This window comes from Rhinoderma darwinii, chromosome 5, assembly GCF_050947455.1.
Source record: "Rhinoderma darwinii isolate aRhiDar2 chromosome 5, aRhiDar2.hap1, whole genome shotgun sequence".
Lineage (NCBI taxonomy): Eukaryota > Metazoa > Chordata > Amphibia > Anura > Rhinodermatidae > Rhinoderma > Rhinoderma darwinii.
In genome coordinates, this window is record NC_134691.1 from 158499656 (window position 1) to 158526405 (window position 26750).

Sequence of the window (26750 nt, forward strand, 5' to 3'; positions counted from 1 at the left end):
CCAAGACTCCATGTTTTACACATAATCTGAGAATTTATTTGGTCTATCTTTAAAATCCAGTACTTTCATTCCCAAAAAACTTGGACTGAATGTTTTTGTTTTTTGGTATGTTGTAGAGTTTATGCCTGTAAAGCATTCCCAATAAAAATTGACAAAGGTTATATAAATGTCTTTTTAGTGTACATGAAAGAAAACAAAAAATCGTTTTTACATAGTTCTCGCATAAAATCTCTTCCATTTTAAATATTTTTCATTCTGGCAGAAATATTTGTGTGTATAAATGGGAATACTTGACTTGATAATTATGATTTCATAATGCATAAATAACACATTTTTATTTTGCGTTTTAGTTTTGGTAATATGGTACTCATATCCTAATCATAGTATGATTACTGTTTTTTAGGGCTCATCACTATTAAAGATTCTCATGAAATAGAAGCAAGACTCAATGAAGTGGAGAAACTGTTGAAGACTGTTATAAACATGCCTTGTAAAGTACGTATGCCTGAAATACTCAATACCAAGGAAGTGCTAACATGAAATGTAATTATAACGTGTAAAAAAACAACAACAAATCTTATAGCATTAGTGAACTCTGGAATATGTAAGGCAAATATAAAGGCCAATGTCCAGTCTATCTTTAGATTGTGTCTACAGGCTTGGTTAAAGGTTAACTATGGATTTTCACTCTTCTTTAACTGAAAACTAGTGATGAAATAGGACAAATATTGTAAAATAAAAGATATAGTCAATAGCTGCAATATAACAGCGGTGTACAAATTACTTTACAGTTTAATAGTCCGTTTGACCACTGCAGATGCCAGTTTGATTTTTTTCTAGCAGCCAGACAATAAGAACTTCCATAAATAGCAATATCCCCAAAATGTAGATGCTATCAGCAAATATCTAGGCACAATGGTTGCCTGGCTGGTTGGCTTTCTGTGAGTTGGGTTATACAAAATAAGATCTACTTCTTGGGTCGAGCTCTTAAAAATCCACCAATTTTTGGAAATATTTTAGATGAAAAATCTCTTACCTGCGCAGGTCCAAGTTCTTCTCCTTAACCCCTTTAGGACACAGACGATTTCTTAAAATCTGACGTGTTCTTTTTTGTAGTAATAACTTGGGAATGCTTTTACCTATTCAAGTGATTCATAGATTGTTTTCTTGTGACATTTTGTACTTTATGTTAGTGAAAAAATGTGGTAGATAAATTCAATATTTATTTGTGAAAAACACCAAAATGTAGAGAATATTAGCAAACATTAGCATTTTGTCCATTTGTCTACTTTATGTTTGCATCATTTGTAACGCAACTCAATATTTATTGCCCAGATTCTGCAGTTTTTAGAAATATCCCACATGTGGCCCTAGTATGCTAATGAACTGAAACACAGGCTTCAGAAGAAAAGGAACACCTAGTGGATTTTTTTTAGAATTTATTTTAGGCACCATGTCAGGTTTGAAGAGGTCTGGTGGTGCCAGAACAGTAGAAACCCCGCAAAAGTGACCCCATTTTGGAAACTACACCCCTCAAGGAATTTATTTAGGGGTATAGTTAGCATTTTGACCCCACAGGTTTTTTGCCAAAATGAAAATCTACTTTTTTTTCTGAAAAAACTGAGACGTAATTTTTACAAGGGATAAAGAATAAAAATCACCCCAAAATTTGTAAAGCATCTTCTCCCGATTACGGCAACTTCTGTTTGGACCCACGGCAGGGCACAGAAGGGAAGGAGTGTCAATTGGAGCGCAGATTTTGCTGGAATGGGTTTCAGTGCCGTGTCGTGTCTGCAACTCACTGGAGGGACCAAAACAGTGGAACCCCCCCCCCCCAAAGTGACCCAATTTTGGAATTTTTATAGGGGTATAGTTAGCATTTTGACCCCACAGGTGTTTTGCAGAATTTAGTGGAATTAGGCCATAAAAATTAATATCAACATTTTTGACCACTGAAATGTTGCATTTTTTCATTTTCACAAGGGATAAAGGAGACAAATCACCACAATATATGTAAAGCAATTTCTCCAGATTATGGCAATACCCAACATGTAGTCATAAATGTTTTTTTCATTGGAAATTAATTAACGCTTTCAGGACTGATCCTATTTTTGCTTTTTCATTTTTGTTTTTCATTTCCCGCCTATTTTTCCGTCAATAGAGTGGTGTGAGGGCTTTTTTTTGCAGAAGGATCTGTAGTTTCTATTGACACCATAAAGTACCATATAATGTACTGGGAAACTGAAAATAAAATTCTTTGTGGACTGAAATTGGAAAAAACTTTGATTTTTCCATTGTTTTTTGGGGTTTTGTTTTTACGGCTTTCACCGTGCAGTAAAAACGACAAGTCAACTTCATTCCGCCGCTCAATACGATTACGGTGATACCAAATTTATATATTTTTTTTTAATATATTTTACCACTTTTACAAAGAAAAAACTATTTGTTAAAAAAAGTTATTGTTTTCTATCACCATATTCTGAGAGGCAGAACTTTTTTTTATGTTTTAGTTGATTGAGCGGTGTGAGGGCTTATTTTTGGCGGGACGAGCTGTAGTTTTTATTGGTACTATTTTTTGGGACATACAGCTTTTTGATCACTTTTTATTGCATTTATTTTTAGAGGTAAGGTGACCAAAAAACATCGATTTTGGCATTTTAAATTCTATATTTGTTACGGTGTTCACCTGTGCGCTATAAATTACATTTTACTTTATTCTGCGGGTCGGTACGATTACAGCGATACCATATATATATAGGTTTTTTTATGTTTTGCAGCGTTTGCACAATAAATGTGACTTTTTGATCACTTTTTATTCTAGATTTTGTGAGGGGTGGTGACCAAAAAAATAGCGATTCTGCCATTGTTTTTTATTTTAGTTTTTTTGCGGTGTTCACCGTGCGGAAAAAAATAACATTATAGTTTTATAGTTTGTGTAGTTATGAACGCGGTAATACCAAATATGTGTACTTTTTTTAACGTTTTCTTTTTTTCCTATAATAAAAAACTTATTATAGGAAAAAAGGCAGTGTTTGCTTTTTTTAACTTATAACTTTTATTTTTACACTTTTCTAAAACATTTTTATTAACTTTTTTTTACATGTCACACTTTTTTAGTTTGACCTGCAACACTGATCACTTTTAGAATACATTACACTACCTACGGATGTAATGTATTCTAACTGTCATTGTGATGTGACGTCACTCTGACAGTAAGCCTATGAGGACCAGTCAGAGGCTGGTCCTCATAGGCTTCCGTACATGGCAGACCCGGACGCCGTTGTCTGACCTCCGGTTGCCACAACAACCATCGGCAACCCCCACGATTGCATGTGGGCTACTGATGTGCTACAAACCCCCTAAATGCGGCGATCGTAATCGATTGGCGCATTTAAGGGGTTAATTGCCGAAATCAGCGGCAATGAACCGCTGATCGGCAACAGTGGAGTGTCAGCTGTCGGGGACAGCTGACCTCCTGGTTACCGGTTCACACTGTCACCGACAGTGTGCATCAGGAACGACTCAGTGACTTCTGGAGGCTGGTCCTCATAGGCTTCCGAACATGGCAGACCCGGAGGCCATTGTTTGGCCTCTGGTTGCCATGCCAACCATTGGCAAACCCACGATTTCATCGTAGGGGCTGCCGATGTGCTACAAAACCCTAAAACGCGGTGATCGCAATCGATCGGTGCATTTAAGGGGTTCATTGCCGAAGTCAGCGGCAAAGGACAGCTTGCCGTATTCTCCGACAGCTGACCTCCCGATTCCCGGTGCACCCTGTCACCGACAGGGAACGACTCAGTAACTATACGTCCTCGTGCGGGAAGTAACCTTCCACGATGACGTAACTTTTGACATGTTATAGTGACATTTCAGAAGGTTTAATCAGTGGGGGTCCGAGCACTAAGACCCTCACCGATCGCTAAAACAAAGCTGCAGAAGAGTTTGGGTGAGCTCTGTGGCGCTTCGTTTCTCTGATTGACTGTCTTTGTAAAGCCAAGCGAGCGTTGTACGGACTCATAGACTTTCTATTGAGCCCGTACACCACTCGCTCGGCTATTGAGCCCGTACACCACTCGCTCGGCTTTCCGAGGAAAGCAGATGAGAAACAAAGTGGCACAGCGCTCAGCATCTGATGCTTTGCTTTGTTCTAGCGATCGGTGGGGGTCTCAGTGCTTGGACTCCCACCGATCAAAACTTCTGACATGTTACTATGATATGTCAAAAGTTTTTTAAAAGTTTGGTTACACTTAGGGTATGTGCACACACACTAATTACGTCAGTAATTGACGGACGTATTTCGGCTGCTAGTCCCGGACCGAACTCAGTGCAGGGAGCCGGGCTCCTAGCATCATACTTATATACGATGCTAGGAGTCCCTGCCTCTCTGCAGGACAACTGTCCCGTACTGTAATCATGTTTTCAGTACGGGACAGTAGTTCCACGGAGAGGCAGGGACTCCTAGCATCGTACATATGTATGATGCTAGGAGCCCGGCTCCCTGCACTGAGTTCGGTCCACTACTTGCGGCCGAAATACGTCCGTCAATTACGGACGTAATTAGTGTGTGTGCACATACCCTTAAGTACACTATTAGGATTTTGAACTAGCTGTGAGTGGGAAACAGCTGCTCTGGTTGCGCTGCCCCAACTCACCCTATTCTTTCTAAAACAGGTAGGTTTTGAGTTGCATAGAATTTACAGATGCCGCTAAAATGCATGTGCAGGGCATGTAGAGGTGAACAATCAGCAAGTCACCTGTTCCATCTGTTTGCTGTCTGTATCTACCTAGATAGTGGAGTTTTACTACCACTCCCTAATCTGCTTTTATGTACACTACCGTTCAAAAGTTTAGGGTCACTTAGAAATTTCCTTATTTTTGAAAGAAAAGCACAGTTTTTTTTCAATGAAGTTAACATTAAATTAATCAGAAATACACTCTATACATTGTTATTGTGCTAAATGACTATTCTAGCTGCAAACGTCTGGTTTTGAATGCAATATCTACATAGGTGTATAGAGGCCCATTTCCAGCAACCATCACTCCAGTGTTCTAATGGTACATTGTGTTTGCTAACTGTGTTAGAAGGCTAATGGATGATTAGAAAACACTTGAAAACCCTTGTGAAATTATGTTAGCACCGCTGTAAACAGTTTTGCTGTTTAGAGGAGCTATAAAACTGACCTTCCTTTGAGCTAGTTGAGAATCTGGAGCATGACATTTGTGGGTTCGATTAAACTCTCCAAATGGCTAGAAAAAGAGAGCTTTCATGTGAAACTCGACAGTTTATTCTTGTTCTTAGAAATGAAGGCTATTCCATGCGAGAAATTGCCAAGAAACTGAAGATTTCCTACAACGGTGTGTACTACTCCCTTCAGAGGACAGCACAAACAGGCTCTAACCAGAGCAGAAAGAGAAGGGGGAGGCCCCGCTGCACAACTGAACAACAAGACAAGTACATTAGAGTCTCTAATTTTAGAAATAGACGCCTCACAGGTCCTCAACTGGCAGCTTCATTAAATAGTACCCGCAAAACGCCAGTGTCAACGTCTACAGTGAAGAGGCGACTCCGGGATGCTGGCCTTCAGGGCAGAGTGGCAAAGAAAAAGCCATATCTGAGACTGGCTAATAAAAGGAAAAGATTAATATGGGCAAAAGCACACAGACATTGGACAGAGGAAGATTGGAAAAAAGTGTTATGGACAGACGAATTGAAGTTTAAGGTGTTTGGATCACACAGCAGAACATTTGTGAGACGCAGAACAACTGAAAAGATGCTGGAAGAGTGCCTGACGTCATCTGTCAAGCATGGTGGAGGTAATGTGATGGTCTGGGGTTGCTTTGGTGCTGGTAAAGTGGGAGATTTGTACAAGGTAAAAGGGATTTTGAATAAGGAAGGCTATCACTCCATTTTGCAACTCCATGCCATACCCTGTGGACAGTGCTTGATTGGAGCCAATTTCATCCTACAACAGGACAATGACCCAAAGCACACCTCCAAATTATGCAAGAACTATTTAGGGGAGAAGCAGGCAGCTGGTATTCTATCTGTAATGGAGTGGCCAGCGCAGTCACCAGATCTCAACCCCATAGAGCTGTTGTGGGAGCAGCTTGACCGTATGGTACGCAAGAAGTGCCCATCAAGCCAATCCAACTTGTGGGAGGGCCTTCTGGAAGCATGGGGTGAAATTTCTCCCGATTACCTCAGCAAATTAACAGCTGGAATGCCAAAGGTCTGCAATGCTGTAATTGCTGCAAATGGAGCATTCTTTGACGAAAGCAAAGTTTGAAGGAGAAAATTATTATTTCAAATAAAAATCATTATTTCTAACCTTGTCAATGTCTTGACTATTTTCTAGTCATTTTGCAACTCCTTTGATAAATATAAGTGTGAGTTTTCATGGAAAACACAAAATTGTCTGGGTGACCCCAAACTTTTGAACGGTAGTGTATATTAAGCACTTACAAGGGTTGTTCAGTTTGGACAGCAGCCAGTCATTGTTCATTTCTCCTGCAACGGGCCACAGACGAGTCAAGTCATCCAGAAGGAGAGATTCTCTCTATAGCATATCTCTAGTGGTTTCCCCGAGTAACAGGGTATTGTCTTAGGTTGTCTTAGGCTCTGTTAACATCTGGATCGTATTTTACCGTTTATAGTGGAAACCATGATGCAGGGCTGGAGCCATCATACAATGGATACCACCAGTATCTGATATTATTGACTTATATTGGAGTCTGACTTTCCCTTGCAGTGTCTGTCACTTGGACAGAAGAGTATGCAAGCATGCAGCGCTATTTCCATCAAATCTGACAGTTCAGAATGCCAAAATAATGAACAAAAACAATACCTGTCTCAGTACACAACCTATATTCTCCTCCCCTGTTATGAACAAAGTCCATCTATTGTGATCAGTGGTTATTCCCCCCCCCCCCCCCCCCCCCCCCCGTTAAAGTAAATAGTAGCTGACTGATCTCATGTTGTGCATCTCATTTCCTAGCTATACTTCATTAGCCTTAAAGAAACACTCCGGTCAAAAGTGTTATGTCTAGTGGGGACCTAAGGGGACAGAGCATAATACAGGGATTCTCTCTTTGGTGCTCATTGACTCAACAACATTTTCTGATAGATGTGACACTTTCTATCAATCAGTAACAATCATGGACAGATTTTACAGACATGAATATTTGTTATTGGGCCTTATTTATCAAAACTGTCTAAGGCCTTGTTGACCCGGCAGAAAATACAGGCTTATTTCCATGCATTCTCAGCATCGGAATTCGCGTGAATTCCTTTACTAAAAAGCCTCCCATTGTTTTTATTGGATAACCGTGGCAGAATTTTCAGCAAACAGAATTGAAAACCGAGTGGGGCTAATCCGCACGCAAAACTGTTAAATCAAAAATCCAAAGGTCAGCCTCGGATTTGTGACGCAGAATCTCAGCCAAATCAGGAAGGATCCTTCATGTGAACACGGCATAACAGAAAAAGCCTTGTTATTTATATCAACTAATCACAAAGTAGTTTAACCCCTTAATGACCGCCTATTCACGGAGGTCATTAGTGGGCTTTATTCTAGAGCGCCGCCTTTTCACGGTGGCGCTTTAGAACGAGATTGCGCTGCAAGCAGAGCGGATGTCTCCAAACCTCAGCTGTTAGGTGACAGCTTGGGGCTTGGAGACAACGTTAGGGGACCCTCTGATAGGAGGAGGTGATCGCTGTGAACATCCCATCACAGCGATCACCACCCGCTGAATGTAAACAGCGGGCTCTCTCCTCTGCTCTCCGCCTCTTCTCTCAGTTGTGGTTTTTTGAGAGGAGAGACAGAGGCCTATGGAGAGAATAGATACAAACAGTTACAGTGAGGGCTTAATCAGACGAACAGGATATATGTCCGTGCAACGCGCGTGATTTTCACGCGCGTCGCACGGACCTATATTAGTCTATGGGGCCGTGCAGATATGTGCGTGATTTTTACGCAGCGTTGGTCCGCTGCGTAAAAGTCACGACATGTCCGTTCTTTGAGCATTTTTCGCGCATCACGCACCCATTGAAGTCAATGGGTGCGTGAAAACCACGCATGTCACACGGAAGCACTTCCGTGCGAACAGCGTGATTCGCGCAACAGCTGTCAAAAGGATGAATGAAAACAGAATGAAAACAGAAAACTATTTACAAACATCCAAATGGAGTGTCACAATGATGGCGGCTGCGCGAAAACCACGCAGCCACGCATCATATGATGCTGCCACACGGAGCTGTCAAGTGCCTTTTGCGCAGGCAAAACGCCGCGTTTTTATGTGTGATCAAAAGCCATACGCTCGTGTGAATCCATCCTGAAAAACACAAAAAATACATTACATTACATTGTAATAAACACCCCCCCTGTTTTTTTAGTTAGTATTTATTTCCATTTTTCTAGTAAATTTCATTAAAAAAAAATTAAAAATAATAATAATAATAGAAAAGTAATAAAAAAATTTTGTTAAAAAAACTGTTATTAGAGGATACGTATTAGAATGGCGCGCAAACTTTACAGCGCAGAGCAAGCTTATGCTATTTTGTGCCCTGATTCAGGCAGTGACACAGGAACCGCTTCAGAAGCGGAAATATGTTATGACACTACCAGTACTGCTTCGGATGCTTCAGTAACAACTCCCTCTATGGAAGATGCCGCTGTTGCCAGAGCCACAGGCGCACATGCGGGAACTAGCAATCCTATAGTACTGCCAATTTTTTGGGATCCTGCAGCAAACTTTATCCCTCAGGTGCCCCAATTTATGTCAAGTCCAGACATAAAAAGGGACACCACGAATTTTGCCCCACACCATTTTTTTTACGGATGAGCTTTTACAATTAATTGTGGACCAGACGAACCTTTATGCGAGGCAGTTTTTGGCGGAAAAGCCTGCATGTGGTTATGCAAGGGTCTGGGTTCCTACCAATGTCCGCGAGATAAAAAAAAATTTAGGACTCATTCTGAATATGGGCATTGTAAAAAAAACGTCCACCCGTTCTTACTGGGCAGCAAGTCCTATTCATGTAACCCCAGTTTTTTCGTCAATAATGTCCCGGAACAAGTATGAGTATAATCCGTTTCCTGCATTTTAGTAACAATTTAGAAAGCCTGCCAAGAAGTGATCCTGGGCACGATCACCTTCACAAGCTGTGGCCCTTGGTTACTTTGCTAAAAGATTAATTTCTAAAATCCTACACTCCTGACGTGAACTTGAGTGTGGATGAATCCCTTGTAAATTTTAAGGGGCGATTGTGATTTAGGCAGTACATACCTTCAAAGAGAGCGAGATATGGCGTGAAGCTATATAAAATATGTGAGAGTAAGACCAGTTACACATGCGGCTTCAATATATATGAGGGCAGAGACATAAATCCCCCAGGATGCCCACCAAACGTTGGTGCCAGTGGAAAAATAGTCTATGACCTTATACAGCCGTTCTTTCAAAAAGGCTACAGAGTGTACACTGACAATTTTTATTCTAGCATGCCACCTTTCAAAAGCCTTCACACTGACAAAACAGGGGCCTGTGTGACAGTTCGCAGAAACCACAAAGGATTGCCACCACAACTTCTCTCAACGTGCCTGGCAAAGGGGGAATCATTCGCTTTCGCACGTGATGAACTTCTTGAATTTAAAGGGAATGTGTCGCGAATTAAACTTTTTTTTTTACGTATGTTACTTATTTCTATTATATTTTTTTTATGTTTTTTGCTGAATTTTATTTTTCTTCCACATGGTGGAAAGTATTAAAAATTAAATAATAATTTGAAATGTTTTCCTATGTTGGCCACCGAGAATTACAGCAAGGCGAATAAGGCAAAGCAACCTGACTCACAGCTGCCGTAAATGTGGGAGGGAATCTCACCCCCCTCCTACAAGCCAGGAAAAGGTGTCTTCAAGTTGCTAAGCAGTGTCCGGCAGCCATTTTGGGCGTGATTGTTGAAATGCAGCTTGCAGAAGCTATAGGACACACCAAAAGGCTAAGGGTATGTTCACACACTTACTAAACAAAGGGAAAACAGCTCCTGATTTTCAGCCATTTTTTAATCAAACTCGCGTTTTTGGCTGTGTTTTTTACGGATGTTTTTGGAGCTGTTTTTCTATAGAGTCAATGAAAAACTGCTCCAAAAACGTCCCAAGAAATGACATGCACTTCTTTTTGGCAGGCGTCTTTTTACGTGCCGTTTTTGGAAAATGGCCGCGTAAAAAAACGCCCCGTCGGAACAGAACGCCGTATTTCCCATTGGGCAGATGTTTGGAGGCGTTCTGCTTCCGATTTTTCAGCCATTTTTTGGGAAGTCTACTGCCCGAAAAACAGCTGAACACACTGCGTGTGAACATACCCTTAGAATAATGGAAGTAAAGTGAATGACTTTTCAGTTGACAGGTTCACACGGCGTGTATTTAACCCCTTTTTTTTTGCGCATTTCACATGCCTCTCCTGCTAAATGTCTTTATCCCTCCATCCTGCTGACAGTCTCCTCCAGTGTCACCATACAATCCTGCTGACAGTCTCCTCCAGCATCACTGTCAGCAGGATTGTATGGTGACGCTGGAGGAGACTGTCAGCAGTATTGGGTGGTGATGCTGGAGGAGACTGTCAGCAGGATTGTATGGTGATGTTGGGGGAGCCTGTCAGCAGGATTGTATGGTGATGCTGGAGGAGACTGTCGGCAAGATTGGGTGGTGATGATGGAGGAGACTGTCAGCAAGATTGAGTGGGGATGCATCACCATACAATCTTGCTGACAGTCTCCTCCAGCATCACCACCCAATACTGCTGACAGTCTCCTCCAGCGTCCCCATACAATCTTGCTGACAGTCTCCTCCATCGTCCCCATACAATCTTGCTGACAGTCTCCTCCGCAGTAGAGGAGACTGTCACACCACTCTGTGATAGGAATAACCATCTGCTACTGACAGTCTCCTCCCCGACCTCCTGCTGACGGATACCTCACCTCCTCACCCGATCACATTCCACACACCGTCCACACTGACAATACATCTCACACTCAGCACTGCTACGTACATACACACACACTCGGCTCTACTACACAGACGCACACACACTCAGCTCTACTACATCTGACAAGCTTAGCTCCGCACACCGTCCACACTGAGAACACATCTCACACTCAGCACTGCTACATACATACATACATACGCACACACTCAGCTCTACTACACAGACACACACACACTCAGCTCTACTACACAGACACACACACTCAGCTCTACTACATCTGACAAGCTTGGCTCCGCACACCGTCCACACTGAGAATATATCTCACACTCAGCACTGCTAGCTACATACATACATACACACACACACACACACACTCAGCTCTACTACACAGACACACACACACACACACTCAGCTCTACTACACAGACACACACACTCAGCTGTACTACAACTGACAAGCTTAGCTCCACACACCGTCCACACTGAGAATACATCTCACACTCAGCACTGCTACATACATACATACATACACACACACTCAGCTCTACTACACAGATACAGACACACACACTCACCCCTGTTACATCTAGCGACAGGAGGGGGGGGCGGCCCGTCGGGTGGGGGGCCCGCTAGGTGGGGGGGCCCGTCGGGGGTCTGTGAGAGAGGGACAGACAGAGACACACACCTTACCTGCAGTGCAGCTGGTCTTCATAATGGCGCCTGCTATCTCCCTACAAACCGGCTTCTCTGCTGTGTGACTCTGACCTGCGTCTACGCAGTACAGAGCCAGATAGCAGAAACAATGAACGGCTGCCGTTCATTGTGCCCTATGCCCTGTAGCTGCCGTATTCCATCCGACACATACAGAGATGAAAAAAAAATGGCAGCCCCCATAGAGAAGTAAAAGTATGAATACATTAAAAAGTAGAAAGTGACAACACAAATAAATACAATTTTTGTTTACATTATATTTAAAGCAATATAATAATAATAAAAAAAAAAACATGACACCCTCCTTAACCCCTTAAGGACGCAGCCTAGTTTGGGCCTTAAGGCTCAGAGCCCATTTTTCAAATCTGACATATTTCACTTTATGTGGTAATAACGTCGGAATGCTTAAACCTATCCAAGTGATTCTGAGATTGTTTTCTCGTGAGACATTGGGCTTCATGTTAGTGGTAAAATTTGGACGATATATTCAGTGTTTATTGGTGAAAAATGGCAACATTTTGAGAAAATTTATAAAAGATAGCATTTTTCAGAATTTAAATGCATCTGCTTGTAAAACAGATGGTTATACCACCCAAAATAGTTACTAGTTCACATTTCCCATATGTCTACTTTAGATTGGCATAGTTTTTTGAACATTCTTTTATTTTTCTTGGACGTTACAAGGCTTAGAACATAAACAGCAATTTCTCATATTTTTAAGAAAATTTCAAAAGCCTTTTTTTTTAAGGTACCTGTTCGGTTCCAAAGTGGCTTTGAGGGGCCTGTGTATTAGAAACCCCCATAAAACCCCCAATTTTGAAAACTAGACCCCTCAAAGTATTCAAAACAGCATTTAGAAAGTTTATTTAACCCTTTAGGCATTTCACAGGAATTAAAGCAAAGTGGAGGTGAAATTTGCAAATTTAATTTTTCTTGCTGAATTTCAATTGTATTAATTTTTTTTCTGTAACACAGAAGATTTTACCAGAGAAACACTACTAAATATGTATTGTCAAGATTCTGCAGTTTTTAGAAATGTCCCACATGTGGCTCTACTGCGCTCGTGGACTAAAACACAAGCCCCAGAAGCAAAGAAGCACCTAGTGCATTTTGAGGCCTCTTTTTTTATTAGAATATATTTTAGGCAGCATGCCAGGTTTGAAGAGGTGTTGAGGTGCCAAAACAGTAGGAATCCCCCAAAAGTGACCCCATTTCGGAAACTACACCCGTCAAGGAATTAATTTATGGTTGTTGTTACCATTTTGACCCCACAGTTTTTACACGGCACGTATTTGAATTGGGCTGTGAAATTTAAAAAATTTTTTCCAATAAAATGTCATTTTTCATCAGAATGTCTTATTTTCACAGGGAACAAAATACCCCATTTTGTTGCCCAATTCCTCCTGAATTCAGCAATACCCAATTTGCGGAGATAAACTGCCGTTTGGGCCCATGGGAAGCCTCAGAAGGGAAGGTGCGCTGTGTGTTCTTTGGAGTGCAGATTTTGCTGGATTGGTTTTTGGGTGCCATGTCGCATTTGCAGAGCCCCAGAGGTATCAAAGCAATGAAAACCCACCAGAAGTGACCCCATTTTGGAAAGTACACCCCTCAAGGAATTAATTTATGGGTAATGTGACCATTTAGACCCCATAGTTTCTTCACAGAACTTATTTGAATGGGGCTGGGAATTAAAAAAATAATAATTTTTTCCAATAATATGTAGTTTTAGCTCAAAATTTCTTATTTTCACAAGAAATAAAATACTCCATTTTGTTGCCCAATTTGTCCTGAGTGCAGCAATACCCCATTTGTGGTGATAAACTGCCGTTTGGGTCCACGGGAGGGCTCAGAAGGAAAGGAGCGCTATTTGTTCTTTGGAGTCCAGATTTTGCTGGATTGGTTTTCGGGTGCCATGTAGCATTTGCAGAGCCCCAGAGGTATCAAAGCAATGGAAACCCACCAGAAGTGACCCCATTTTGGAAACTACACCCCTCAAGGAATTCATTTATGGTTGTTGTTACCATTTTGACCACACAGTTTTTTCACAGCACATATTTGAATTGGGCTGTGAAATGAAATAAATGACATTTTTTCCAATAAGATGTAATTTTTTTATCAAAATTTCTTCTTTTCACAGGGAACAAAATACCCCATTTTGTTGCCCAATTTGTCCTGAGTGTGGCAATACCCCATTTGTGATGATAAACTGCCGTTTGGGCCCATGGGAGGGCTCAGAAGGAAAGGCAGGTACTGGCGGAATTGAAGCCTCCCTTTAAAATGTACCAAGGACTCATCAATAGAAATACAATTCTCGGGGGTGAATGCTTGGGAAAACCGGGCACTGAAACGGTCTAATAGGGGTCTCTGTTTATACAAGCGGTCAAAACTGGGGTCATCTCAGGGTGGGCACGGCTCATTATCAGTATAATGTAAGAAGCGAAGTATTGCCTAATTTATTTATTTTTTCGGTTCCAGTTCAGTTCTGACGTTGCTTTGAGGGCCCCATAGGTGTTTCACTGGAATTTAGAGCAATGTAGAGGTGAAATTTACATTTATTTTTTTTTGTCAGAAAATCCTTTTTATACCATTTTTTTTCTATAACACAAAAGGTTTTACCAGAGAAACGCAACTCAATACTTATTGCCCAGATACTGCAGTTTTGAGAAATATCCCACATGTGGCCCTGGTACGGTAATGGACTGAAGCACCGGCCTCCGAAGCAAAGGAGCACCTAGTGGCTTTTGAGGCCTCCTTTTTATTAGGCACCATGTCCGGTTTGAAGAGGTCTTGTGGTGCCAAAACCGTGGAAACCCCCCAAAAGTGACCCCATTTTGGAAACTAGACCCCTTGTTCATCCTGACACTTCGCTAACACAATCCCGACACTACAGCATAGCAAAACTGTCTACTGTAAACTGTCTTTTTAAACGAGATTATGCTTGCTGTGCTGTAGTGTCGAGATTGTGTTTGCGAAGTGCCAGAATTCTGAATAAACATCACGTCCCGGCTGGAGGTAATGTATATTCACTGTAAGGACACTGCAGTAACGTTATAGTGTGTTTATGTGGATACACATAGTGATGTAGCTATATCCCTATGTGCTGTGTAAATGAATGGGGAGAAGTGTATGACGTTGATTGGTCACTGATTGGTCAGCGTCATACACTCCTCTGTACAACGCCCACTTGGCCAAAAAGTAAAACACGCCCAGTTGTTCATTAAGAAACTCATTAGCATAAAGCTAATATAGGTCATAACTCCGTCAAAAATGATCTTTTTTTCTAAATAAAAAACATTGCTACATTACAGCACGTACAATGTAGGCCACAGAGCCTCTTTAAGGCCCAGAATGCATGCAGGGGGAAGGGGTTAAAGTAAAAGCTGATCTCTGATTGGTTGCTATACGCAGTTTTGACAAATAAATCCCGTTAGGGCAGATTTATTAATGCCTGTATAAAACGCCAGTCGAAGGCCTCATGCACACGACCGTAAAAACGCCCGTTATTACGGGTCGTAATCACGACCCGTAATAACGGGCTCATAGACTTCTATTGGCGACGGGTGCCTTCCCGTTTTCTCACGGGAAGGTGCCCGTGCCGTTGAAAAAGATAGAACATGTCCTATTTCAGGCCGTAATAACGGCACGGACAGTCCATAGAAGTCTATGGAGCTCTTGTAATAACGGGTGGCTACATGTGTGCACCCGTCATTACGGCAGCGTTGCTAAGCGACGTCAGTAAATAGTCACTGTCCAGGGAGCTGAAAGAGTTAACTGATCGGCAGTAACTCTTTCAGCACCCTGGACAGTGACTACCGATCAGTATAAACCTGTAAAAAATAAAAATAAAAGACTTTCATACTTACCGACAACTTCCTGCTTCCTCCAGTCCGGTCTCCCGCCCGTTGCCTTGGTGACGCGTCCCTCTCGACATCCGGCCCGACGTCCTGGATGACGTTTCAGGCCATGTGACCGCTGCAGCCAATCACAGGTCAATCACAGGCTGCAGCGGTCACATGGACTGCCGCGTCATCCAGGGATGTCGGGCTGGATGTGAAGAGAGGGACGCGTCACCAAGACAACGGCCGGGTAAGTATGAATTTCTTTAACTTTTATTACAGAAAGGGCTGTCCCTTCTCTCTATCCTGCACTGATAGAGAGAAGGGGCTGCCGATTAGTGCAGTGCTATTTTGCCGCCAAAAACGTGCCCGTAAATACGGGTGGAATACGGGTGACACCGGACCCATATTTACGGGCACGGGTTCGTAAATACTGGTGCAAAACGGGTGGAATACGTGTGACACCGGACCCGTATTTACGCCAGTATTTACGGGTGGGAAAAAATACGGTCGTGTGCATGAGGCCTTAGGCCTCATGCACACGACCGTATTTTTGTCCACCTGTAAATACTGGCGTAAATACGGGTCCGTGGTCACACGTATTCGACCCGTATTGCACCAGTATTTACGGACCCGTGCCCGTAAATACGGGTCCGGTATCACCCGTATTCCACCCGTATTTACAGGGCACGTTTTTGGCTGCAAAATTGCACTGCACTAATCGGCAGCCCTTCTCTCTATCAGTGCAGGACAGAGAGAAGGGACAGCCCTTTCCGTAATAAAAGTAAAAGAAATTCATACTTACCCGGCCGTTGTCTTGGTGACGCGTCCCTCTCTTGACATCCAGTCCGACCTCCCTGGATGACGCGGCAGTCCATGTGACCGCTGCAGCCAGTGATTGGCTGCAGCGGACACATGGGCTGTAACGTCATCCCAGGAGGCCGGACTGGAGGAAGAAGCAGGGCGTTCTGGGTAAGTATGAACGTCCTTTTTTTTTTGCCGCTTTACCTATATTCTGATCGGTAGCCACTGTCCAGGGTGCTGAAACAGTTACTGCCGATCGTTTAACTCTTTCAGCACCCTGGACAGTGACTATTTACTGAGGTCACCTAGCAACGCTCCCGTAATTACGGGTGCACACACGTAGTCACCCGTAATTAGGGGAGACCCATAGACTTCTATGGGCTGCCCGTGCTGTAATTACGGCCTGAAATAGGACATGTTCTATCTTTTTCAATGGCACGGGCACCTTCCCGTAAGCATACGGGGAGGTACCCGTGGCCAATAGAAGTCTATGGGCCCGTAATTACGGGAGTTTTTACGGTCGTGTGCATGGGGCCTTAATCTGAAGCCCAAAGGAGTAAGATGCAACTAAATTAAAGAATAAAGATCGGCACTGCCCAGTCTCTGTAGTACAACAGGACCCACTCAAACCTTCTGAAACGCTTATACGGGTGAACTTTTACTAGTGAAAAGGCAGTTCTCAGTGGAAACAGAAATAAGTTCCAGCAAGATAATTTCAAAGAAATGACTCCGATGACACTCACAAACACTTCACTACATAACATCTTTATTCCATCCGCAATGACAGGACGCAGATAAAACACCATGTGGCCATATTACGTGTAGGTCACGCTTTGTCAAGACCCTAACGTTCATCTAAACCCCGCCCCTTTATATATAAACTATGCAACTTTAATCATGCACAATACAAAATAGTATATATTTTACCTTTCTTAACCCCTTAAGGACTCAGGCAACTTTGGCCTTGAAGACAGATTTTTTTTATATATATTTTCCTCTTTTCATCCCCGCGTTTATAACTTTTTTTTTTTTGTTCGACATAGCTGTATGAGACTATTTTTTGCAGGACGAGTTATACTTTATATATTCGCCATTTTTTGGTACATTTACATTAATATACATTTTTATTTTGGCAAAAAAAGCAGTTCCGCTGCAGTATTTTTTTCTTTTTACACCATACAATGATCATCATAAATGACGCTATAAATTTGTTGTGCAGGTTGTTATGTTCGTAGCGATACTAAATATGTGTATATTATTTTATGTTTTGGGACTTATATTTTATAACGTTTATTTATTGTAAAAAATCTGCATTTGTGTGTATTTTTTTTCTTGATTTTTTTTTTTTTTTTCCAAAACATTTTTTTATTAAAATTTTACTTGCAACATTTTTTTCTTTCTGTGTCATTACAAGGGACAAGGTATGGCATTGCCCACATCTTGACAAAAGTAAATACATACATAGTTGTTCATACCAGTATATTTGTTAATAACATCAGAAGCAGATATGTTGATCTTTCATTACATTGCGATCTTCAACTTAAACAATAAACCTTTTAACCATTTAAACCAATGACCTTGGTAGTCTTATTTATGCCTTATCCTTATTTCCTTTCCCTGCATATGCATACCCTTACTCTCTCTATTTCCATCTACTTTCTTGGTGGTTTGATTTTCAATTTCCCTAAGGATCCCTTCAGATCTTCTGTAAGATACCATTTTGTTTGTTGAAATCCCGCCATTACCATCTCAATATCTAGTTCTGACATCTGTTCCAAGAACGGTTTCCATTTCCTGAAAAAACTAGCCGTTTTCCGCTCTTTGTGTATTAGGGCATCTGTCCTATCTGAATATAGACATGTTTTCAATTGCTGTATGAGTTGTTCTAATGTCGGTGCAATGGGTTCCAGCCAGTTTTTCAGTATACATCTTTTTGCAATGAGTATTATTATATGTGCTAGCGGAGATATGTGCGTTACCGTTCCCTCTTCTTCCACTTCCATTGATGCTCTGGAGTGGAACAAAAGAAGTATGGGGTTTAGCGGCATAGGTTTATCCCCTAATTTCGCCATAAATGCCAGCACTAATGACCAATATCCTTGTGTATTCGGGCATGACCAAATTCCATGATGCAGATCTGTATGTGGCTGAGCACACTTCGGGCATGCATGCAATCGGTCTGGGTTGCTATCATTTGGCGGTATGTTAAAAGCATAAATGGCTGCATGCATTAGTCTAAACTGTGTCTCCCTCCACACCTCATTAACTACATGTTTTCTCACTGCTTTCCATGCCTCTAGTATTTGATCGTTTACATCTGTTGTTTGAAAAACACGTCTCCAATAAGGGTATTGTTGTTTTGGGTCTATTTTTATGTAAATATCCTTTATTGCCCGATATAGTACCGACAATGACTTCCTATGTGATTCTTCTACCAGTGCATCAAAAGGATTATCTACTATCTCCCTTTCCAAGTTTCCTACCTCCCTAGCACAGAAAGTTTTAACCTGCATGTATTGTAAAAAGTGTGTTGGCTGGATCCCAAATTCGTTCACTAGCTCTGGCAGCGTCTTTAGCCTCGGTTCCGTTGTGTGCAGTATCTGCTTTACTGTGGCTATCCCCCTTTGCTTCCATGTCTTAAATAAACTACTTGTCATGCCCGCTGGGAACTGTATATGTGACCATAATGGTAAGTATTTAGACAACTGAAAAGATAGGCCCTGCTTTTTCCTCACTTCCTTGCAGCACATAATTGTGTCTCGTAATATGACTGAGGATTTAACATGGCACGGGAGGTGCTTAAGTTTTGTGTGCAATAATGCTTGAAGGTCGTATTTACCTGCTAGTGCTGACTCTAGTTCCTGGTTGGAGTAATGATTAGTTTTGTGTATCCAGTCTAACACATGTCGGAATAGACTGGCTATATTGTATCCCCTTAAATGCGGAATGTTCACCCCCCCCTGCCAGTAAAACCCCTGCAACTTCGTTAGCGATATCCTTGGCCGTTTATATAACCATATAAATTTCGTTATAGTGGAATTAAAATTTTTGACATCCTTATGCTTCAATAGTACCGGCAGTGTTTGCATTGGGTACAATAATCTAGCGAAGGAGATCATCTTGACCAGATGGCATCTACCGAACATAGAGAGCGGCAATGTCCTCCATCTTTCAAGTTCCAGCCTTATTTTGTGGAAGATGGGTTCATAATTCAGATGATATAAGGTTCCCGGGGTTTTCCCGATCCGTATCCCCAAATATGTTATTTGTGATTTTGCAATTTTTATGCCTAATTGCTGTAACCTCTCATCCGCTGTATGATTATGCTGTGTCAAACCTAAGAGTTCGCTCTTGAGGGGGTTAATTTTGAGACCCGCGAATAGCCCATAGTTATGGATCACCTCAAAAACCCTAGGGAGATGCCTAGACGGTTGAGAGAGAAACAGCAGGATATCATCTGCAAAGACTGCCGCCTTAACCTCAACCTCACCAACTCTAATCCCATTAAATATCCGCCCCTGTTCCAGGATCTGTATCAGGGGTTCCAATGCTAGGTCAAATAAGAGTGGTGATAGTGGGCACCCCTGCCTCGTTCCCTTATGTAGCTTAAACGTCTTTGACTTGATTCCTGGCGTGTATACAGCCGCCGTGGGGTTCTTGTATAACGTTTTTATGTAATTTCTAAATGCCCCTTGTATGTTAAATTTATCCAAGACCATGCCCAGCCACTGCCACTCAACATTGTCAAACGCCTTTTTAGCATCCAGCAACACAAGTGCCGATTGGCTGAATGACTTTGGCTGTGCTGCCACCCCATCCATAACTCCTAATACTTTTCTAATATTTGTAACTGCCGATCTACCTTTAATGAAACCCACCTGCGACGGCCCCACCAGACGAGGCATTATTTGGGCAAGCCTATTTGCCATGATCTTGGACAATATCTTGATATCCTGATTTATTAAGGATATGGGTCTGTATGAGCTCGGTAGTGACAGATCTTTCCCATTTTTTGGTAGCACCTTGATGTATGCTGTATTTGCTGCATCAGGAATGTTCCCACCCTCCAATAGAGAATTAAAATATGCTAATAACGTCGGCGTTATTTGTTCCTGTAGTATTTTATAGAATTCTGCCGGGTAACCATCAGGTCCCGGCGTCTTCCCATTTGCTAATGACTTTATGGCTATCTGTAACTCTACCAGTGTTATTCGTGCGTTCAAGTCTTCTAATTGCCCCTGGTCTAAGGTAGGTAAGGTGATATCTGCCAGAAATCGGTCACCCCGCACATCGCCCGGTACCAATGTGGTCTCGTACAGCTGCTGATAGAAAGCCTGAAAAATGTCATTCATCTTTTTGGGTTCCGTTTGTACACAGCCCTTGTGATCTCTTAGTTTGGTTATATGTGTAGGTGGCCGAAATCCCCTAGCCAAACCCGCCAACAGTTTTCCTGCCTTGTTGCCAAAACGAAAAAGTTTGGCCTCATAGAGTGATCTCCCAAACTTCTCCCTTTTATCCAACCATGACTCGAAGTGTTTCCTCGCATCCACCCATTTGTGTTTTTTATCTGTCGACGGGTCAGCAAGGAAAGAAGAATAAGCTGTTCTAAGGTTATCACTGCACTCTCTGTATTTTTGTTGGATCTGTTTTTTCTTAAACGTTACGTACGATATGAGCCTTCCTCTCAAGACCGCCTTAGCCGTCTCCCAGTACAGGGCCTGATCAGCCGCATGTTCTGCATTGTCTATAGCATATTCTAACCACCATCCCTTTATTCGTGCTTGAAAATCTTCATCTTCTGCTAAATTTGCCGGAAATCTCCACTGAGTAAACTCCCCCCTGGGGTGTGTATCCGCCAACACCAACCGTACTGGCGCATAATCAGATATGATCATGTCTGTGATGTCTACCTGTTCTACTCGTTGTAACATGTGTTGGCTTAAATAAATGTAGTCTAATCTCGACCAGGATTTGTGATATGGTGAGAAATAAGTGTATTCCCTGTCATCCGGATGGCTGTATCTCCAGCTATCAGTTAGTTGTGTGGTTTGTGAGAATTCAGGCAATATGCCATCTGTAGCCAGTGTCGGTGCCTGTGTATCTCTCTTCCTATCTTCATCTGCATATTGTACCGAGTTAAAGTCTCCCCCTACCAGCTTCATTGCACATGTGTCAGCTAGGAGTGTAATCTGGAGGTTCTGAAAGTAAGTGCGGTTATTTGTATTGGGCGCATATACATTATATATACTAACTTCCCCCCATTGTGTGTCTAGCAGGATGTGCATTAATCGTCCCTCTGTGTCCACATATTTTGAGTGTAAAGTGGAGGCAAGATTTTTGCTTATTAAAATTATCACTCCATTTTTTTTTTTGAATAGCTGGGGAACCATAAACATTTCCCACCCAAAGTTTACGCATTCTAAAAAAATCTTTTTCTTCCAGGTGAGTTTCTTGAAGCAAAGCCAGGTCAGCCTTCAGTTTGCCAAGGTGACGCAGGACCATTGACCTTTTGTGTGGGGACAGTAGTCCCTTAACATTCCATGTCACTACTCTCATAAAGAGAAATTAAGTTATTCGTTAGCGGAGACTGGCTATGCTTCTGCATCATATATAGGATGTTGTGTATTAATAAGGAATAAATTGGGAATCTAATGTCTGTGCGGCTCAGCCCCCTTGAACTAGGGCTAATACGACTACCAATCAACCATTGATCCCCACTCTGTGAGAACACATTAACTCTCCCCGACTCCCTCGGAGAGCCCCCATTTTCCCTCTCATATTTCCTCAAGACTTCTCTTTTTTCTGCCATGTGACTTACTCTCCTCTACCTACAGATAATATCTCGTCAGCATAACACATTTAACATGGTTTAACAATATCTCAGCTATCAATGTATTTGTGCTTATCTTTCTTGTTCTAAACTGTTTTAAACTAGGCCCCAATGTCATCACCAAGTAACTTCCTTTGTTGCATATGTCAACTATTAGACACTTGAATACATGAATAAGTTCCAATTTCACTCGACGGTGGTACTCACGACTCTCGTCTGCCGAGGAGTCGACTGGCAGTTGATTCTGGGTGTACACTAGCCGTGTCGTGGAGTCTGTGGCAGTCTCTTTTCCTTGGGTGGCTGTCCCTTCGGATGCGTCACGTTCTGCTGCGCGCTTCCTCCCGAGAAATCTCCATCTGCTGCTGTAGACACTGTTTCCCTGAATAAATCTTTGTACACTGCCTCCGCTTCCTGGTGGTCTGTATAAACTTGTAGGGTGCCACTTGGAGTTGTTACCTTTAAAATCGCTGGGTATAGCAATTGGAACTTAAGTCCCCGCTTGTGGAACGCTGTGCAGATTCTGCTGAATAGCTTTAGTTTCTTTGAAACTTCCGCGGAGTAATCACTAAATAATATGACTGTGATGCCGTTTAATTTCGTCGGGCCCCGTCTGGTTTTGTACATGTGCAGCAGCGCTTCCTTGTCAGCATAATCAAGATAGCGTACTATGACTTGTCGCGCTCTCTTTAGTGCGCCTTGGTGTTGCGGCAGAGTCTGTCTGTCTGGACCCACTCTATGCGCTCTTTCAACTTTACATGGCCCCTCCATATTCAGCATCTTTGGCAGATCATATTCACAGATGTGCTTTAGTTGCGTGGCTGGTACTGATTCTGGTATTTCCACTATTCGCACGTTGTTCCGTCTCGATCTGTTCTCCAGGTCATCTATTTTGGATAACATCTTTTGTTTTTCGGCCAATAGCTCCTGAAGTGCGCCATGCGTGTCTGCTGCTTCATCTTCTAACAGGGATATTCTTTGCTCTACTTCATCTAGACGTATACCCTGTTGTGATACCTCGCTTTGCAGTGCCTTCAGTGAGGTTGATATAGTATTGGCCAGTTTGTCTTGTATGTCGGGTGTTATACGCTTGGCTACCTCCATGGCCAGTTTTCTGTAATCAATTTTCATTGAACTCGAGGTCTCCTCCCCACCTTCCTCATCTGACATTGTCTCTTCCTGGTCTGAGGATGGCCTACTTGCTGCCTGCTTGTCTTTTCTGGTGACCGGTGGCATTTTTGTTTGCACCCGTTGCGCGGCCCCTGTTTCTTGGATCGATTACCGACTATGACAGGCTATGCGTGCCGCTGGCGAATGTGCTGTTGTCAACACGTGGTCTGAGCGCGTTGTAGCAAAATGGCGCTCCCTCACTCACAATGTCCTGTTACAGGCGTCTGTCTTCAAAGACGGTCCAACCGCTTTTGCAATCTGTATAACACCGTCTATAAAGCTGTCTTTATCGGGACCTCTTGCCTGTTATATGTGTCGGGGTTAACGCCAGCTGTGCCCAACCTGTCTGTGGCTCAGACAGCGCGTTGTTTAGGGCTGTGAGCCGCGGCAAGATGGCGCCTCTTCACCTCCTCTATCTCGCTCCGGTATTTGGCGCCAAAACTAACCCGACCGCGTTAGCGGTAAGTATGGGAAGACCTCGGTACCTGCTACCTGCTTCAGTCAGGTTTCTGTGCCCTGCCGATCTGGTGCTGTGCGGATTATAACTTGTCTTGGTCCCGTGTTTTCTGGCCGGCTCCGCTCCCTGTTTCCTGCGCTAAAATCTGCCGATAAGCGTGGGAGGTGTCTGATCTCTCCGGTTTCTCCCGTATGTGTCGGGTGCAGCTTGCTAGGTCAGTGCTGACCTTTGTAACGTTTTTCCACGTGTTAGCTGGATATCTTAGTCGATTTTTATGTCCCGTAGATCTGGAGAGCTCCTTTCTCCCTCCTCACATGTCAGCGCCGGAACCGGATGTCTATTTTTTTTAATTTATCACTACTATTTAAAAAAAATACATTTACTTTTTTTTAATCCCATAGGAGGATTTTTCTTTAACTTTAATGTACTGGCATATATCTACATGCCACTAAATTAGCCTGTGTACTGATTGTAAACAGGCAGTTGTTAGGACATACCTAAGTATGCCCTAACAACAAGAAATATGGTCAGACAGCCCTAGGGTCCTTAAATAGACAGGGATTCCATGTGATGCGATCAAAGAGGGGTCCCCTCTTCTCATTTTCCTTTGAGTGCAGCGATCAGCTTTGATCACGACATTCCAGGTGTTAACGGTGGAGATCAGAGTTTTCTCTAATCTCCGACATGAGAGATGGGCTGCAGCTGTGTATTACAGCCGCTGTACCGCTCCTGATCGCAATCAGTATGACGTCTATGTTCTTCATTATGTCCAGCCATTCATGACGAGCATAGACGTCAAGCGTCAGCAAAAAGTTAAGGACAAGGTTCAAACAGTATTTTAATGATTCAGCATAAAGTCAAAGTCTATAAAGCTTTAAAACATTTATTATGTCATGAAAGCATATCGATTGGATTACTATTGTGATGTTCCCACATATTTTGAATCAAATCTTGGTGAGCCCTCCCCAGTCAGCAATGTGTAGATGTGCCCTCTGAATCTCTTAAAAATCGATCTAATCGTTTTTTCGATGTAATGGCAACAAAAGGAGCAAGTAAAAACATAGACCACAAAGTTGGTTTTACTAGTAATAAAGTCACATACTATTAACACACAATCCTTCTAGATTCAGGTACCTTGTGCGGTTCAAGTAATTGCAAAAATTTAATTTCCCTCATCTGTAATCGCCTCTCAATGATTTGAGAAAGGTTGTGTGGTAAAACGTTTGTGTACAATAAACCCCTAACATTGTTCAGTCGCCTGCAATATACTATCGGTTTTCTGATATCTATTTCTGTTTGTAAAGGAACGCTTTCGATCAATTTACTTCTAATTGCAGAATGAATGGCATTTTCTTATTGGGGTGTGACAAAATTAGATAATTAAACATTTATTTTTATTTTTTTCTACCCCTGTAAATGAAGGGCTTGTTGTTCTGACTATCTTTTTTTATTTAAGGCCTCTCTCACTGTCTTTTTAGGATAACCTCTCATGTATAACTGGGTGTAGAGTTCTTCGGCCTGTTCATGGTGGGTAGCGTCCACGGCCGCAGAACATCGGGACTACTCAGCCCCCGACGGCCGCAGCCATAGATCTGTGAGCGCTGGCCCGCATCTCCTCCCCAGGAGATGCCAGTGCTCACTTCCGCTCCGTTCTGCTGTTTCCCGTATGGTGCACCCGCACCGTTCCCGGCCTATGGAAATAATCAGCAATTTACCCATGATCACCCTGGACTATAAAAAGGGCTCTACCCTTTCACTCATTTCCTGAGGGTTGTTGTGTTTACCCGTGTTAGCCTTGCAAATGGTCCCTTAGTGTTATCAAGTTCCCAGTGTTCCCGTACCTGCTACCTGTATCCGGTATCTCGTGCTACCGTTGTTCCTCTGCCTTAGAAAGTTGGAGTCGTGTTGTGCCATCGGTCATGTCTGTTGTTTACACCATGCCTGGTGTCTGCTGCCAAGGTCCCATCTGAGTCTAGCCGTTACTACTGTCTGAACTGCTACAGGTACCCTCGTGCTTGGACTATATAGACATTGACTTGGTACACTGTTTGGCCAACTGCTATCCCGCTACGGCGGTACGGCCCAGTGGGTCCACATACCCACACATTGTGACAGATTGGTTGTATCATCACTATTGATCCTACTTTAACTCAAGAACTGACCATATGGTAATGATTTTTTAATGGATGGTAACTTCCATACCTTTAACATGATGATAACCTTCATATCTTATTAGGGCATTTTTTGCTGTCGGTTTTTGGTAGCCTTCAGATTTATTTGGTTTTCTTTGACTTTAAACATCATATAAAAAAATTTGATTTCATACCCTCCAAATTTGCTATTATCATTTTGATTTAAATAATTGACAAATTCTGCAAATTCATCTGATGACTCTGACCAGACAATAAACACATCATCTATGTATCGTAGGTATAGATGTGAAAAGTTCAAATGGGGAGTTTGCAAACTATATACTATATTGTCATTGTCAGTGTGCATAGAAAAGTGTTCTTAAGATAAAAAGGGGGGATAAAAAAGAGAAAAAAAAAAGAGAAAAAAAACGGCGCTCCTCTAAGGTGATATCGTTCTGGTATTTGTAAGATATTGAGTAACTTAATGAATGGAGCTCACCTTGGTGAGTTGTGCAATGTCGCCAGCACAACTTAACTTTGTAGCTTGTACACGCTTGATCACACTGTGCTTGCCTCTGGAGCCATAACCGCATGGGGTGAATTCGTGTCAGGAACTCCTCTCCTTGCGGTTTTGAAGTAATGCAGATTAGGAAGAAAAAGCTGCTCCTCTGAACGGGCGCTCAGGTGTGGATTGTACTGATATCTTCACAAAATCGTCAGGGTGTATTTTCAACGATTTTATTATTAAAAAAGAACAATATAAAATTTGATTGCTGCAACGCGTTTCAACCACGCACTGTGGTCTTCATCAGGCATATAAATTTGGTTAC

At 42.4% G+C, this 26750-nt stretch overlaps 1 protein-coding gene across 1 annotated transcript in view; it reads left to right on the forward strand.

Moving 5' to 3' along the window:
* The window catches only part of PXDC1 (PX domain containing 1), a 78919-nt gene that overhangs the window by 17127 nt on the left and 35042 nt on the right, over positions 1–26750 (forward strand). The window contains exon 2 of the mRNA XM_075828467.1: positions 404–495. Within this exon, the coding sequence (XP_075684582.1) occupies positions 404–495 (92 nt within the window). The remainder of the gene's footprint in view (positions 1–403; positions 496–26750) is intronic.